We start from the raw sequence: 17,885 nt of genomic DNA, 5'->3' as shown, positions 1-17,885 counted from the left end.
ATAACTTGCCTGATTACCCTAACCTGCCTAGTAAACCTAATTACCTTAAGCTGTGTAGAAGTGTCTTGAAGAATATCTAGTCTAATATAATGTGCTGTCATATTTTGTATTATTTATAATAATTTAGTATTTATTTTTATATCATTATGGCAAAGAGGAAATAAATCAGTTATTAGAGATGAGTTATTAACACTGTTATGTGCAGAAGTGTTGGAAACTTCTCAGTTAAAAAGAAATTGGGGAAAAAATAAACGGGGGGCAAATAATTCTGACTTCAACTGTAAATACACTCATTCAGATATTAACACACACACACACAGAGGAGCTGAAGCTGTTCTTGGATCTTTCAGCAGTTCTGCCCATGGGGAATGATGTCATTCACTCTCAATGTCAGACACACACAAACACACACACACACTGAAGAATGTAATAACACAGAGTAACACTGATTCCCTCACACACATCCATTCAGAACATCCTGCCTGAAAACGGCTACAACACACACATGCTCATACTTAAAAACATTCGTCAATGTAAATGAGACACATTCAACCTTTTCATTCACACACACACACACACACCTATATGTATGTTAATGTGTGTCTAACCAAACATTAGCATAATCTTTGTGTGTGTGTGAGAGAGAGAGAGTGGGTTTGGGTGGAGTGATATTTCATCCTCCTCCACAAATCTGTACCAGATGATTGTAAACAGCTCCATATGACATCAACACACACACACACACACAGCAAAAAGTGTTTTTCTGTTTGAAATAAAGTAGTAATTAAAAATATGAGAACATTACTCATGAACAATATATGATGAGTGAATGAAACACGCACACACACACACCCTCGGGCTGATGCAACAGAACACTCCATCTGTTGACCAACATTTGTAGAGGGTATAATTAGTATAAATTATAGAATATAAAATCGAAATATTCCACATTTAAATGTTTCTGTAATAATTTAAGCATAAAAATAAGAGAATAGCGCATATAAGTGATGATGACAGGCCAATAATGAACATTAAATATAAGAAACAGGAGCATTAGTGGAGTTTCAGCAGGTCATCATGGCGTCGTCAGTTAGTGAGATGAGCTCAGACACACGGTCATTCATCAAGCCCAGTCCACAGAGGCCTGACGGTAAAGTACTTTGTTGAGCAATATTCACTGAACAGTTTATATAAATACCACATTAAACTGTTCAAACATGTAAATAAATGTTTATATTTCGATATTTATTTTAAATACATGATCTTTCTCTTCATCCAGAATATTGTTGACAGTTTAACAGAAACAGCGGGCAGAGAAACTGTTGCTATGCAGCGGCGATGCAGAATATGAGGACTGAAGCATCACGTGACACACTATTAACATCTATTAAATATTCCACCAATGACAAATATTTGTTTAAAATTACAAACAAACAAAAAAATTATTTGAACATTTAAAGTAGGAAAGATAAATCAGTGTGGTAACTACACAGCATTTACTGCAGAGCACTAATAAACAATCTAGAGATAGACATAACGGGTAATAAAGAAATATGGAGCGAAGAGGACATTCAATAATAATATCAACATTAATAATTCATTTAAAGAAAGTAACTAACAAAACATCTCCGCTCATTGGACAGTCGAGTCACCTGCGTCCAATCAGAGGCGTCTTGAGGGGCGCGTTTGCCCCGCCCCGCCCACACTCCACACCCCTCCCCCAGCAGCTGCACACAGGTGAGTGCGCGCACACGAGCAACAGCGTAGAGCGCTCCCGCGATCACGGCGGCGGAGAACCGAAAAGAACCGAGCGAAACCGGACATGAGACTCGATTCCCTGAGGGCGGAGTGAGCAGACCGGCGGCGTGGAGCACCGGAGACCGTAACCGTGACCGTGAGTACTGATGCTTTCATTCCTGACACGAAAACCGAGGAGTTCCGCGCGCGGTCAGAGTTTCGCGCGCATTCCGCAGATTTACGACTCTAAACTTTTCTTAGTTGAGTCGCGGAGGAGCAACGAGTGTTTCTCGGTGTGTTGTGTGTGTGTTTGCTGTGTGTTGTGTGTTGTTGAGGTGTGTTTAGTGAGTGTTCGCGCGACGCACCCAGAATACTGCTGTTCCTGATCTTAACTAACTCACACACTTATACGCGCGCACACACACATACTCTCACACACACATACACACTCTCGCACACACATACTCTCACACACACTTTTACAATTCACAACTATGACCAATAACCCGGGCGCTTCCTCACACAGCTCAGCCTTGAGAATGAGAACACACTCAAGACTTTATTTCTCTACCTGTGTTCACTGCAGTGGTTGAAGCACGACGGCCGCAGCCGCTCATCAGCTGAGTGTTGTTTCGCTTTAGGAGTTGCAGAGATCTGCTGTGGGCGTTTATCACCGGTTTATGAGTGTGTTGCTCTTATAAATAAAATAGAAATATTGTTGGTCTCATACACAGTACGCTATACAGTAAAACACTTCAACAGCTGCCTGTGACCTTAAAAACACCAACAATATTAATGAGAATGTAAATTATGGAGGATTACAACACCAAGAGTTTTAGATATATAAATACAAGAAAATAACATATAATAGATTTAAAACTAAGCAGGGCCAGAAATTTGCCATTTCTACACAGAATGTTGTTTAAAATTATAATTAAATGTCTTTATCAGGAATAATTTTGGGAACTGAACACTTTAAAACATCAATACACACACACACACACACACACACACACACACACACACATATATATATATATATATATATATATATATATGTGTGTGTGTGTGTGTGTGTGTGTGTGTGTGTGTGTGTGTGTGTGTGTGTGTGTCTGTCTGTATATTGTTTCTCAGCAGTAATAATGTCAGATTGTCATTAACTGCAGCAGGGTAATCCAGTATCAGTCAGTCAGTAACGTATGATGATCTGCTGTCACGGCTCTTCAGTCAACACGTGTGATATAATGAAGTCAATGGAGCAGAATATGAGTCAAAATAAGATTCATCAGCAGAAACCATCACACCTGCTGAAACACAGAGAACGATGAGGACAAATTAAGTCTCAATATCAGCCCAGAGTGGAGGAAACCGAGCCAGCAGCACTCATGAGTTAAAGATAATAATGTAGAAAAGAAGATTGAGTGATTATCAGAACAATAAACACATTAAAGCTGTCTGCAGATGCTCAGAATCGCCACATCAGTAAATCTCCCGTGTGTCTGTATATATGCTGTATGTAGAGCTCACACACACACACACACACACACACACTCTTGCTTCTCGCTCAGTCTCTCACACGCCTCCGCTTTGGGGACTGATTTGGTTTTTATGGTTGGTGTTGAAACTTCCTTTGACGCTGTTTTTTATTATTATTAGTGAAGGGCGCTGTATAACTGCAGCTTAACTGTGTTTATATACTGCCCAGCCTGTACACTAGCGACAACATATCTCGAGTATATGTTGTGGGGTTGAACAATATATCATTTGAGCATCGATATCGCAGTGTGTGTGTCACATCGCAGGATCAGACTGTTCATTAAAGATCACTCAATAATGAAGTGATTAACTATCAGTATTATACATTATTTCTACACTGATGTCTGTGCTGTTTTACATTCGATTGTTCGTTTGCTCTACTTGAATACTGTCTACTGTTCATTTATTAATTTTTGCTGGTAATTGATGCAGATTCACTGGATAGAAAAAGACTTGCTCATCTCAGTCAATCTGAATCCATGATCTTTCCAAATAGAGCTGTTCAAATCATCAAATCCAATTATATTCACACCGCAGCACAGCAAAATATCACAATGTCAGATTTGTCCAATATGGTGCAGCCCTAATTCAAGCAATACAAGGATAATTACACAAGATGACTATTCATTTTAATTGTGTGATTTATATTTTAATTTTTTTAATGAGCGCATCTGCATAAAATTGCACAGAAATATAGAAAATAAAGTGAAGTAAAGCACAGATGAAAACAGCAGAACAAATATAAGAACTGAGTGAAGGGTTTTCTGTGGCGTCTAACAGTATTGAGAGACAGAAATTCAATAATCGTATGCTCAATAACTCTGCGTAGTCTTCACTGTATAAATAAACACAGCTAGTCTTTGTTAAGCAGCAGAGTTTATAGTTTCTGGTGTCCATTTGGTTTAAATTAGCTGGACATGGGTGAGCCGGACAGGGCTGTGTGATATTGGTTAATCTGACACTGCCATAGTTTGTGTTTCTGTGATTTATATAATTTTGATTTGGATATAATTTCCTGAGATCTTAATTTTACATTGATCTGGAGTGTTTACACATGAAATAAAAAGACACAAGCATAATTGATTACATTAGGACCAACACACACAAATGAAGCAGACCGTGCTTTATTGATTTCTCAAGGCTCTAACAGTATTAAGGGTAGGACTGTGCGATTAATCGAAATCCACCCGCAATCACGATTTCAAACATTGCGATTAGCGATTAATGAAAAGTCCAGGTTTTAAAACATTTTCTGCAAAACCGTTCCTGGGGTATGAGTATGATTTTTTATTTACTTTTTTTGTTTGTTTTTAGGACAGCAGTATCTCCAGCAGAAACATATCTGAAGATGTAGTGTTAACTTGTAAAGGAATCAGTGTTTCTGAAACTAATGAAGACAGCAGAAGATATTGACTCATTTCAGTTATTCAGCCTGACATGCTCACTGCTGCAAAATACTAAAAATCTTTCAAAAAATAGAATATTTAGTTTTCAAAGGGGAAAAAGTTTTAGTTTTTTACTCAGACATTTATAAAGAGTATATTCAACAGCTGTAAACACAAAACCAAGATACCGTGAATCCCTGATACTTTTGTCCAAGCTTATCATCCCGTCAGAATCTCATATTATATTATATTTATAAAGCACATTTAGAGACAGACACAAGACTGACCAGAGCGCTGTACCCAAGACGGAGGAAGATCAGGGCCGGATTAACCAATGGCCCAGGGGCCCATGCGCACTAGGGGCCCCTGCGAGGGGGGAGAAAAAAAGACTATTTCGGAGTGTCTTTTTAGGCTAATTGCAAATAGCGCACCTAGTTGGAATAAGCTATTCAGGGTTTACGTCCATCGATGCCTGATTGATAGAGACAATATGAGTAAAGAGCTCAGTGGCGCACATCATAAAGCGCACAGCACCATCTTTTGACGCGATTAATCATAAACTTGGTTCGAATCCACCATCAGCTGAACTCGTGCTACTTTTTTTTTTTCTCCCCATTACCATCAGATTATCAGATTGGAAATATATTTATTTTTAACAAGAAGGAAACATTTTTTTTTTTTAAATAATGCAAATGTGATATAAAGTCACAAGTGTCTCGTGGGTATTTCATAATGTTTAGCCTTATTATAGCTGCCTCCCTCTCTGCAAAAACTATATTGCTCAGACAACTGTATTTCCTCTGAAAAAAATAGCTGTTACATATTAATATTATTATTATATTTAAATTGCCTTTCTTCCTTTAACTAAACAGAATGCTGTAATTGGTCAAGCATGGAAACGTCAGTTTTGTAATAACCCGCACTAAACTGAGCGGACTGTAGTGTAACGTTAGTATTTAGTATTATAGTCATAGATCAAAAATGAGTGGACAAGTGGATTTAGAAAACGCGAGAGAAAGAGGAGAGGAGGCATCTTTATTGAGGCATTTTCCATACACACCATCTTTAAACAGACCCGTGATCAGGAGAATGAGGGTACAGAAGAAGACGTTATGGTAACATTAAATAGGTAGCTAGCGTTAACCAGGCGGAGGAGGCTAACGCCAGCGCAGCGCGGACTGGATTCATCGTGTGAGAGACAGACAGAAAAGGAGAGAGAGAGAGAGAATGGCCCTGAAGAGGAGAGAAGTGAGAGAAGAGGTATAGTGTGCGTGATTTCGGATACTTTTAGGTTTAAGTCTTCATCACGAGAAGAGTAGAGAAAATACAGGGAAAATAGGAGAGAAACAGTAAATCATTAATAAGTGTGTGTATTATGAAAGACTCCGATTCATAGAACTGTATTAGAGAAGCATTGTGTGTTATATGCCATGCCAATATTATGCTTTATAAGTTTGTAAAAGCAATACATTAAAATACCATTTTTAATATATATATATATATATATATATATATATATATATATATATATATATATATATATATATATATATATATATATATATATTATAGTTTTATAAATACTAGTTTTATTAGTATTTTTATTCAATACTTTGAAAAATAAGTTAAATCTTTGTAGACTATAAATACATATGTACTATATATAATTATTTGAATATGTGGGCAACAAATTATAGATTCATTATATTTAAAAAATTTATTTATTATTCTTATTTTTTTAATTCAACTATAGGGGTGCGGCCAGGTAGGGGGCCTTACAAGACAATGTGCCCAGGGGCCCCTGAGTTCTTAATCCGGCCCTGAGGAAGATATAGAGACAATTATCAGAACATGTAGAGAAATAAAGCAATCAACAACACTAATATAACAATAATGTAATATTGAAAAGCCAAACTGAACAGGTAGATTTATTACAGATACTTAATAATAGACAGCGATTCAAAGATGTCCTAAAACTATTCAACAGCACCCATTCCTTATATGATCCGCTTCAAATGTTGTGAAAAATATCATTCATCTTTGTTGAAGCTACATAATTTTCTCATATCCAGATCGTGGGAGGATGATGATTGTGAAAGCGCTGTTCAAGTAAACCCGAGTCGAGTGTTCACTGTGGCTCCTCTGCATCTGCTCTTCAGTAGAGCCGAGCTGTGTTTGATTAGGACTGAACTGTGGTGAAGCTGCGCTGCTCTACTGTCAGTCACAGCTAGCTGACGTGTCTATTGCGGTATATAAATAAGCGCGCGTGTGTGTGTGTGGTGTAAATACCAGATCTCACCATCACACACTGACACACAGATCAGTATTGTGGAAAACACCATAGAAGCAAATCAGTTGACTGTCCACTGTATTCCTCAGTGTGGCCTCACAGCTTGAAGGCTGCTGGTTTGAGTCCCGGCTGGGTCAGTTGGTGTTTCTGTGTGGAGTTTGCATGTTCTCCCCGTGTTGGTGTGGGTTTCCTCCGGGTGCTCCGGTTTCCCCCACAGTCCAAACACATGCGCTATAGGGGAACTGATCAACTACACTGGCCGTAGTGTATGAGTGTGTCTGTGTTTTTGGGTGTTTCCCAGTACTGGGTTGCAGCTGGAAGGGCATCCACTGTGTAAAACATGCTAAAATAGTTGTCAGTTCATTCCGCTGTGGCGACCCCTGATGAATAAGTGACTAAGCTGAAGGAAACGAGTGAATGTATTCCTCTCTTAAAGAGACAGTTCAGCAATACATGCAGATTCTGTCATTATTATTTACTCATCCTTTACTTAATTGCTCACTTACAAACCTTTATGAGTGTCTGTATTCTGTTGAACACTGAAGGAGATATTTTGAAGAATGTTGCAAGCCTGTAACTGCTGACCTCCATAGTGTATCACAGTGTACTGTTCAACAGAAGGAAGAAATAAGGTTTATTACCGTGTAATGGAGAGTAAACCGTGAGTAAATGTCATTTTTGTGGGAACTGACCCTTCAAGTGTGTTCTAATGAGATTGTTTTGCTTTCAGGATATTCACAGAAGTTTTGTTCAGAGTTGTTTCGGTCTTTAAATAGTCACACAGCTGTTTGCTTGTGTTTTATAGTGTTTTAGCTTGTAGTAACTTGTTCGTCATGAAGGTAGTCCAGGAAGCTGGCAGCATTTCTACATCAGTGACTGTGCTTTAGCGCTTGTGTTTAATAAAGTTGTGTAACCTGGTTTTATACGCACAGAAAGTGTATTCGATGCATGAATAATTCATTATTTAATGACTTTAGTCTAATTATTGATCAAATATGAATGAAATCTGCATTTTTATTCAACGTTAAATAAACTTATATCCAGATTAGACCACATGTTCAGTCTGAGCTCTGCTTATTGAAGATATGTAGAATTATTGTTAAAAAGTTAAATGGGACAAATTAAATTATATATATATATATATATATATATATATAATTGACTATTCGCATAAACTATTGTTAAACTTTGTTTTTAGTGGCTGTTAATAGTCATCTTTATTCATGAAAACATGAAGTATAGCAGACAGATTGAGGGTGTTGTTGGTTTGTGCTGCTGTTGTGTTGTCTCAGAGGCTTTGAGCAGTTGTCTCGACTCATGCATGATTGCAACACAAGACTGATGATAATCTGCGTTTGTGTGGAGTTACTGCTCTAATATCTCATTTCCGGGGTGATTAACAGCTGGGTCGTCCAGTCAGCTTGCAGATGAGCTGCTCGTCAGGCTGTGATTGGTTGAGTTGCACTAGAGCTGCTGTTTGCCTGTCTGTGATTGGTCGAGATGCACTAGAGCTGCTGTTTGCCTGTCTGTGATTGGTCGAGATGAGCTGGAGCTGCTGTTTGCCTGTCTGTGATTGGTCGAGATGCACTAGACCTGCTGTTTGCCTGTCTGTGATTGGTCGAGATGAGCTAGAGGTGCTGTTTGCCTGTCTGTTATTGGTCGAGATGAGCTGGAGCTGCTGTTTGCCTGTCTGTGATTGGTCGAGATGCACTAGACCTGCTGTTTGCCTGTCTGTGATTGGTCGAGATGAGCTGGAGCTGCTGTTTGCCTGTCTGTGATTGGTTGAGATGCACTGGAGCTGCTGTTTGCCTGTCTGTGATTGGTCCAGATGAGCTGGAGCTGCTCTTTGCCTGTCTGTGATTGGCGGAGATGCACTATAGCTGCTCTTTGCCTGTCTGTGATTGGCGGAGATGCACTATAGCTGCTGTTTGCCTGTCTGTGATTGGTCGAGATGAGCTGGAGCTGCTCTTTGCCTGTCTGTGATTGGCGGAGATGCACTAGAGCTGCTGTTTGCCTGTCTGTGATTGGTCGAGATGAGCTGGAGCTGCTCTTTGCCTGTCTGTGATTGGTCGAGATGCACTGGAGCTGCTGTTTGCCTGTCTGTGATTGGTCCAGATGAGCTGGAGCTGCTCTTTGCCTGTCTGTGATTGGCGGAGATGCACTATAGCTGCTCTTTGCCTGTCTGTGATTGGCGGAGATGCACTATAGCTGCTGTTTGCCTGTCTGTGATTGGTCGAGATGAGCTGGAGCTGCTCTTTGCCTGTCTGTGATTGGCGGAGATGCACTAGAGCTGCTGTTTGCCTGTCTGTGATTGGTCGAGATGAGCTGGAGCTGCTCTTTGCCTGTCTGTGATTGGTCGAGATGCACTAGAGGTGCTGTTTGCCTGTCTGTGATTGGTCCAGATGAGCTGGAGCTGCTCTTTGCCTGTCTGTGATTGGCGGAGATGCACTAGAGCTGCTGTTTGCCTGTCTGTGATTGGTCGAGATGAGCTGGAGCTGCTGTTTGCCTGTCTGTGATTGGTCGAGATGCACTAGACCTGCTGTTTGCCTGTCTGTGATTGGTCGAGATGAGCTAGAGGTGCTGTTTGCCTGTCTGTTATTGGTCGAGATGAGCTGGAGCTGCTGTTTGCCTGTCTGTGATTGGTCGAGATGCACTAGACCTGCTGTTTGCCTGTCTGTGATTGGTCGAGATGAGCTGGAGCTGCTGTTTGCCTGTCTGTGATTGGTTGAGATGCACTGGAGCTGCTGTTTGCCTGTCTGTGATTGGTCGAGATGCACTAGAGGTGCTGTTTGCCTGTCTGTGATTGGTCCAGATGAGCTGGAGCTGCTCTTTGCCTGTCTGTGATTGGCGGAGATGCACTAGAGCTGCTGTTTGCCTGTCTGTGATTGGTCGAGATGAGCTGGAGCTGCTCTTTGCCTGTCTGTGATTGGTCGAGATGCACTAGAGGTGCTGTTTGCCTGTCTGTGATTGGTCCAGATGAGCTGGAGCTGCTCTTTGCCTGTCTGTGATTGGCGGAGATGCACTAGAGCTGCTGTTTGCCTGTCTGTGGTTGGTCGAGATGATCTGGAGCTGCTGTTTGCCTGTCTGTAATTGGCGGAGATGCACTAGAGCTGCTGTTTGCCTGTCTGTGATTGGTTGAGATGAGCTGGAGCTGCTGTTTGCCTGCCTGTGATTGGCCAGATTGATTGCATGGATTTTTGTCATAATTTAAAAAGCAGCACTCCTAAACTTTTTATTTATTTATTTTTTCATTTCACTCCCCGTAAGCTGTAGGTTCTACTATTTTTAAATTTGATCAGTCGTGTGATATTATGACACAGATAAATGCTATATTGATATATTTTCTATATCAGCACAACATTCCATATCATGCCGTTGCCGATGTTTACATTTCAAGCCAATATGGACCAATTTATTAAGCCTTTAAAATAATAAAACATATCTTAATGCTGAAAAAGTGTGCCGTGTGCGAATAATTATGTCTTTTCTCTTGACATGACCTGGACGGGTTCTTGTGATATTTAAAAGTGTAAAATAAGCTCAATAGCAGTGATTAATCCACGTGTGATATTCTCCTTGTAGATCAGACTGAGGGATCCAGCAGACTCGAGACTCCATATCCAATCACTGACCTCTGAGACGTGAAGCACCGACCCCTTCAGCTCAGCCAATCAGACGCCTCTCCTCCACCATGGTTTGCTACAACAACGAGACCGTGGTTTTCTTCTACAGCATCAGCCATAAGAACATCAGCGATACGTGGGGGACTAAAGCGAAGGCGGTGGTGGGTATGGGGCTGCTGGTCAGTGTTTTTGTCATCTTCACCAACATCCTGGTGATGGCGGCCATCTTCATGAACCGCCGCTTTCACTACCCCATTTATTACCTGCTGGGGAACCTGGCGGCGGCAGATCTGTTCGCCGGGACGTCCTACATGTATCTGATGTTCCACACCGGGCCCTGGACCGCCAAGCTCACCACATACCAGTGGTTCGTGCGGCAGGTACGACTCTGAGTGTCTGTGTGCATTTTTATTATGTTTAAGTACACCAATTATGCAAAAAAAAAATTGTCAGTGTTTGTATCTCCAGCGCCTCTAGTGCTCAGCAGTACTGAACTGTGTTTGTTCTAATCAGACTTGATGCAGAAACACTGGGATTGACATTCTCCCTTTGTACGTGTCATCAGAGGGGGAAAGCCCCGCCCACTAGTGCCCATCATCTCTCCATCTCATTAGCATGTCCAGCAGGCCTGAGTGAGAAGCAGCCGTCTGTCCATTATCCATTAGAGTGTTTGAGCTGCTGAAGATGATGTCAGCATAGACTAAGAGGATTATAGATGTGGAGTTCTAGATGAACAGAGAGCAACATAGACTGACACACTAGCGTCTGTAGCTCCGCCCTCTTTTGAAAAAGAGCACAATCTCATTTGCATTTAAAGCGACAGTCGCCAAAACACCACAATTAGCATCAAAGCCTGAAAGGGTCAGCTTCAGAGAGCTGGAGAACATTATCTGCGTGCTCAGCTCAAACTCACACACACACACACACACACACTGGAGACACAGCAGAGACGCATTATACATCTTGCACAAGGGGGCAGAATAGGTGTCCTTTAAACCATTTATGTAATGATACTGCAATAAACCGATAAAAATTAATTTCCGATAATAATAACTTTAATTCAGACTAAAAAACTACAAACATGTAGTCTTTAAAACACTATAGCTGAGTGTAGACCTGATATGCAAATATTCTGACTCTGATTGGCTGTTGTCATTCTCCTGCCAGTAGTGTTTATTTTCTACAGCATTGAGCTGCACCAGCCAATAGCAGAACATTAGTTACTATGGAGGCGGAGCTAAATATAGCATGACCCCATCTGATTGGTCAAATTTAGATGAACGACCAAAGCATAAAATAAATGTATTTTATCACACACGTCTGTGATGTGTGTGTGTGTGTGTGTGTGTGTGTGTGTGTGTGTGTGTGTGTGTGTGTGTGTGTGTGTTGCGTACGCTGTTAGAGATAGTAATGATAATTTTGTGATTATATTGTGCAGTTTACTGTTCATCCAGCAGAATAAAATGTGACTAAGACTGAAAGCTTCTTGTGATTTAAGAAGTACAAAATAAACGGAGTATTGTCAAATAACACCCTCTGTTTAGCAGACTGTGTGTTCGACTGTAAAGCTGGGGTCCGAGCCGCTCCTACATCAGCAGATTAACAGTGAGTGTGTGTAGGTCCAGTGAGCTTCAACACTTTAGATCTCTGCAGTTTTTATTTCCTTCAGTTGTTTTGGAAAATCAGGAAAAACCATGAAGACTAGATAAAGAGGAGTGAGGGCTGCTGTTCGTCCTGTCAGACACAGCCGAAATCAGTGCGGTTGACAGACAGGAAGTGCTGCATGCTTCCTGTTTCCTGCAAAGCATTCTGGGCAAGACCTGCTCATAAGATGCTTAAAGTGTGCTCATATTTCTACAGTTTTGAGGTGGTCTTGTTAGTCTTTTACTTTGTCCTGTTCTTCTTCAGCATTAAGAATTGTGAGATTTCATGGTTATTGTTATTAAACCTTATTTACAGGAGAATAAAGCGATCTGTATGTTAGGGCTGGACGATTAATCGAGAAGTAATTGAAATCCACATTCGTTTCTGATGCATCGAGCTTGTCTTAAGGTTACCGAGAACCTGGCTCTTTCATCTACAAAGATGTGTTTCGGTTATGAAGTGATTTAAAAGCGTATCACTCGAATGTCAGCTTATAGACAAACCAGCTGATGCTATGCTAGTGTTGTTGACTCTGCTCTTCTTCTGTGGTGTTCAGGGTCTAATCGACACCAGCTTGACGGCGTCCGTCTTTAACCTGATGGCGATCGCGCTGGAGCGCCACCAGACCATCTTCACCATGCAGCTGCACAGTAAGATGACCAACCATCGGGTGGTGCTGCTGATCCTGGGCATCTGGACAGTGGCCATCATCATGGGTCTGGTGCCCGCTATGGGCTGGAACTGCATGTGCGACATCGGGAACTGCTCCACAATGGCGCCGCTCTACAGCCGCAGCTATCTGGTGTTCTGGGCCGCCATCAACCTGCTGACCTTCACCGTGATGGTGGCCGTCTACACGCGCATCTTCATTTACGTGCGGCGCAAGAGCCAGCGCATGAGCCAGCACACCTCGCAGGTCAAACACAAGGAGACGGTGGTCAACCTGATGAAGACCGTCGTCATGATCCTCGGTAAGACTGTCGCTAGTGATGCTGCGTAGGGCTGTGCAGGTCATCTAGATTCAGCTTCCATTTTAGCGTTCAATAATTACGAAAAACATTAATCGAGATAAAATGATTATTGAGTCATATCCGGACAGAATCTGCAGACATTTCTTGCTATTTCTGCCCAAAATGTTTTTAAAAATCTGCGGATTTATGCGGAATGATTTTAGGAGTATCATAACTAAAAACTTAATATATAAAATAATAAAAATGTAATCTTTATTTAATGTTTACAATGCAAATCCAATTAGATCCATTTATTTGATAAACAAAGCAAGTCTCTCAAATAATAAATTTACTAAAAGACAGAAATATTACTTTATAAACGTTTTAATATTATTATTATTATTATTATTATTATTATGTTACCATAATATTAACGAAATTAGTTTAAAAACTGAATAAATTTAAATTTACACACATTTACACAAGTAAACACAGACTAAATGTGCGCACAGATTCTGTGTGGACCTGTGAGGTTTCTATCGCATCTCCGAAGATCGTTAAATTTCACAATTCTTAATTGCTATCACTCTCGTGGCCACGCCCCCTTAATTAAAAATGAAATAGATGAGTTATAAAAAATTCACCCGCTCCCAGTTGTTGTGAAGAGTAATATTAGCTATATACACCCTCCGAAAAAATTGTAACATGCTTTGTTTTGTTTTTTTGCTGTACAGTTGCACATTTTAGCATTAAAGTCAATGGAAATGTGCTCAGTGTTGGAGCAGCCCCCCAGTGGCCGGAAGATAAACTGCAGATTCAGTTATATCTGAAATCTCCTACTACTAGAGTATGCACTACAGTAGAGTTTGAGTTTAATACACAACAAAAAGTGTGTTCTACGTAGTGTGTGTATATAGTGTAAATCTACCCCTGTCAGTGGCTTTGTTTCACTCAGATTCTTGAATTTTCTCATGGTGCATTATGGGATAGCGTAGCGTTCATCAGATGCGCACTTCAGAATTTTGCCGGAAGTAGTAGGGCAAACGGGAACTCCTCGCGTACTGTTTCTACAATACTGTGATTTCAGACACTACTCACTCACAGACTGTTCTTCACACACTATACAGTAGGGAAGTGTGTGAGTTGAGACGCAGCCTCAGATTATGCTCATTTTAAGTTGAAACATCTTATTCAGACAGCTGAAAACACATGAAGGTGCTGCTTGGAGTCTTTGTGACTCTCAGCGGTGTGGATAATAATAGATAACATATACACACACACACACACACACACACACACACACACACACACACACACACACACACAGTGATGATGATAAACGGTGGCGGCGGAGCTGCGCCTGTCTGTACTCGTCTAACCGGACCTGCGTGTTTCTCTTTCTGTGTCAGAGATAGAGATAGTGTGTGTGTGTGTGTGTGTGTGTGTGTGTGTGTGTGTGTGTGTGTGTGTGTGTGTGTGTGTGTGTGTGTGTGTGTGTGTGTGTGTGTGTGTGTGTGTGTGTGTGTGTGTGTGTGTGTGTGTGTGTGTGTGTGTGTGTGTGTGTGTGTGTGTTCATGTCCTGACAGACAGCTGAACGTCATGCCTGCTTACACACATGCGCGCACACACACACACACACACTTGCACTATGACCCACTTTGACCCACTTTTTGCGTGCACTTCCTTTTCATATGATGCAGACACAAACACACACACTCGCACACAAAAACACTACACACTTACAGACATGCACTGAACACACACACGTATATCTCTTTTTGGCTTTTTGGCTGTCTCTCCCTCTCAGCTGAAGGACACGCCTCTTCAGAGTCACATGATCAGCAGCTCATTTGCATAAGTTTCATTATTGTTGATCTATAAGTGCAGGAGTGCTGCAGCCGAGAGAACCCACCCCCCCACACACACGCTGACCCACATGAACACACGTTTCCCGGCAGGTCTGCTTAATCTGAGACTCGTACGCTGAGCAGTTTTTCTAGTTGTGGTAATAATATTCTAATATGTAATAAAGCGATATATTAATGTTTATTAATCAGCAGATTTAATTGCAGATGATTTATAAAGATTAACAGGTGCCACTGTACAGTACTGCCTCATTAGTCAATATTACTGTAAAACACAACATTTAGTTATTAGATTTATCATCCAAAATGGCTGCAATTGACTTGGCTTAGCATCACATAATAAAGTAAGAGTAATAAAGGCTTTACAGTGATTTCATTAGCACTTTAGCCTGTTTTCATTTATTTATAACAGAGATGCCCAAACTAAGACCCGCAGGCCACAGATGCTCCATGATAAGCTTTGATGTGCCCACCATCCCATCTGAGAGGAGAACGATGCGATGGTTTAGAGATTTATTTTATTGTTTAACTACAAAAAACACGGCTAACCGAGATTAAATGTTTAGATTTAAATGCTGTAATTTAGTTTAAAATGTACCTGCGGTCACCTGACGGATAGAGGATGATGCAGAGAAAAGCCAGGTTCTGCCAGTGTATTCGCCACTGAACTCCTCTGTGTTATTAACCTGATGTGTTTATTGCTATAAGTTATGACAGAAAGTTGTACTTTTTAAACAGTGTATAAAAAACGTCAACTTTCAACTGTATTTTCGGCCCACGGCTCTCAATGATGTTTAGTTTTTGGCTCTTCATACGAAAAAGTTTGGGCAACCCCCAAACTTAAGATAATTAACATATTATGTTAATGAGCAACAGACTCCATACACACCAGTCATACATTTGTCAAACAGCAGTCTCACACACACTGTACACACTCAAGCACACAGCTTGATTTCATATTTACACACGCACACACACACACACACACACTTCCAGAGAAACAGATCCTTCAGTAGACGCAGTGCTAACATGTTTGTCCACATTTCTGTCGTGTTTTAACAAGTTGCGAGCATGTTTAGCACAGGCCTTGAAGAGTTAACAGGTTTTGACATGCTGTTGACACGGCTTCAGCAAGTTACTACATCATTACACACGTCATTAACAATATGAAAGCAACTCTTCAATGCCAAAACATGTTAAAGGCACAGTTCAGCACTAAATAAACGTTTACTCCTATAACGACGCAGCTCTGCTGAATGCTGGACTCTGATTGGCTGATGGTCACTCTCAGGGGTTTGGTTATTGTCAGATAAAGGCACAGCTAAAGTAGTTCCGGCAGGTTTAGAGCACTCCATATCACTCTGATGATTTTTGCACATTTTTTATTTATGGAATGGTTCAAAAATAATTATTTCTGGTGCAAGAAAAAGAAAAGTTAAGGGTTGAATAGAATTAAATATGAGGTGTTTGTGTGTGTATGTGTGTGTTTAGGCTGTTTCGTGGTGTGCTGGACTCCAGGTATGGTGCTGCTGCTGCTGGACGGGCTCTGCCACTCCTGTGATGTTCTGACCTATGAGAAGTTCTTCTTGGTTCTGGCCGAGAGCAACTCCTTAATGAACCCCATCATCTACTCGTACCGGGACAAAGACATGAGGGACACCTTCAAGCGGATCCTGTGCCTGTGCTGCCGGTCCAAGCAGAGCGAGGAGCACTCGGGCGTGCGCTTCAACACCCTGGAGCAGGAGGTACTGTCCGACAGCGACGCCACAGCGCCACGCACTAGCCAGCAGCAGAACAGCGTCCGGCCGCCGCTCAAACGCCCGCTCTAGCACAGACCATAGACATGTGCTGGAAACAACAGCCGGTCAGGGTGCGATGATGACCACGGCCACACCCCCACAAGCCACGCCCCTTTATACATAAGCTAGATTTACTTCACACGCCTCCTTACTGCTACCCATAAACCAACAGGACTCTATCATTAGATAGGGCTCTCTTTGTTATCTAAAAACCAACAAGACTCCGCCCCTCTAATTAGACACACCCCTTTTGGCTATCTTTTAACCGACAGAACTTTGCTCCTCTATATTTAGACACACCAACTATCAGGACTCCACCTCTCTATAATTAATACACATGCCTCTCAATGCTGATTGGCTACAGGTGCACATGTCTATCATTAGACACGCCCCTTATGGCTACCCATAAACCAACTCAACTCAGTCTCTTTCATTAGACACACCCCTCATGGCTACTCAAAAAACATGACTCCGCCCCTCTATCTTTAGATACACCCTTTGACTATCAAATCAACTATCAGGACTCTATCATTACTATACAAGCCCCTTAATGCTGATTGGCTACAGGTGCATGTCTATCATTAGATATCCCCCTTATAGCTAGCCATAAACCAACATGACTCCGCCCTCTATCATTAGACACGCCTCTTACAGCTCTCCCTAAAACAGTATGACCCCACCCCTTTTATTAGACACGCGTCTTACAGCTCTCCCTAAAACAGTATGACTCCACCCCTCTATCATTAGACACGCCTCTTACAGCTCTCCCTAAAACAGTATGACTCCACCCCTCTTTTATTTGACACGCCTCTTACAGCTCTCCCTAAAACAGTATGACTTCACCCCTGTATCATTAGACACGCCTCTTACAGCTCTCCCTAAAACAGTATGACTCCACCCCTCAATCATTAGACACGCCCCTTGTGGCTAGCCATGAACCAACATGACTGCCCCTTTATCATTAGACACGCCCCTTACTGCCTTCCCTAAAACAGTATGACTCCACCCCTCTATTAGACACGCCCCTTGTGGCTAGCTATAAACCAACATGACCTC

The 17,885-nt window shown here is 41.5% G+C and overlaps 1 protein-coding gene across 12 annotated transcripts in view; it reads left to right on the top strand.

The window, feature by feature from the left end:
• Nucleotides 1–1,704: 1,704 nt before the first annotated feature.
• Nucleotides 1,705–17,885, top strand: part of lpar2b (lysophosphatidic acid receptor 2b) — a 23,050-nt gene continuing 6,869 nt past the window's right edge. For 7 of the 12 annotated variants that reach the window (XR_012402485.1, XR_012402477.1, XM_073948243.1 and 4 more), the window contains exons 1-4: nucleotides 1,740–1,894; nucleotides 10,531–10,951; nucleotides 12,772–13,186; nucleotides 16,522–16,775. Coding sequence is in view for 10 of the 12 variants with exons in the window: in XM_073948243.1 (XP_073804344.1) it covers nucleotides 10,640–10,951; nucleotides 12,772–13,186; nucleotides 16,522–16,775 (981 nt within the window). In the remaining 2 variants the exon portion in view is untranslated. 12 annotated transcript variants of the gene reach the window in all.

The sequence above is a fragment of the Danio rerio genome, chromosome 1, assembly GCF_049306965.1.
Source record: "Danio rerio strain Tuebingen ecotype United States chromosome 1, GRCz12tu, whole genome shotgun sequence".
In the NCBI taxonomy this organism is placed as follows: domain Eukaryota; kingdom Metazoa; phylum Chordata; class Actinopteri; order Cypriniformes; family Danionidae; genus Danio; species Danio rerio.
This window is presented reverse-complemented; position numbering and strand designations above follow the sequence as displayed.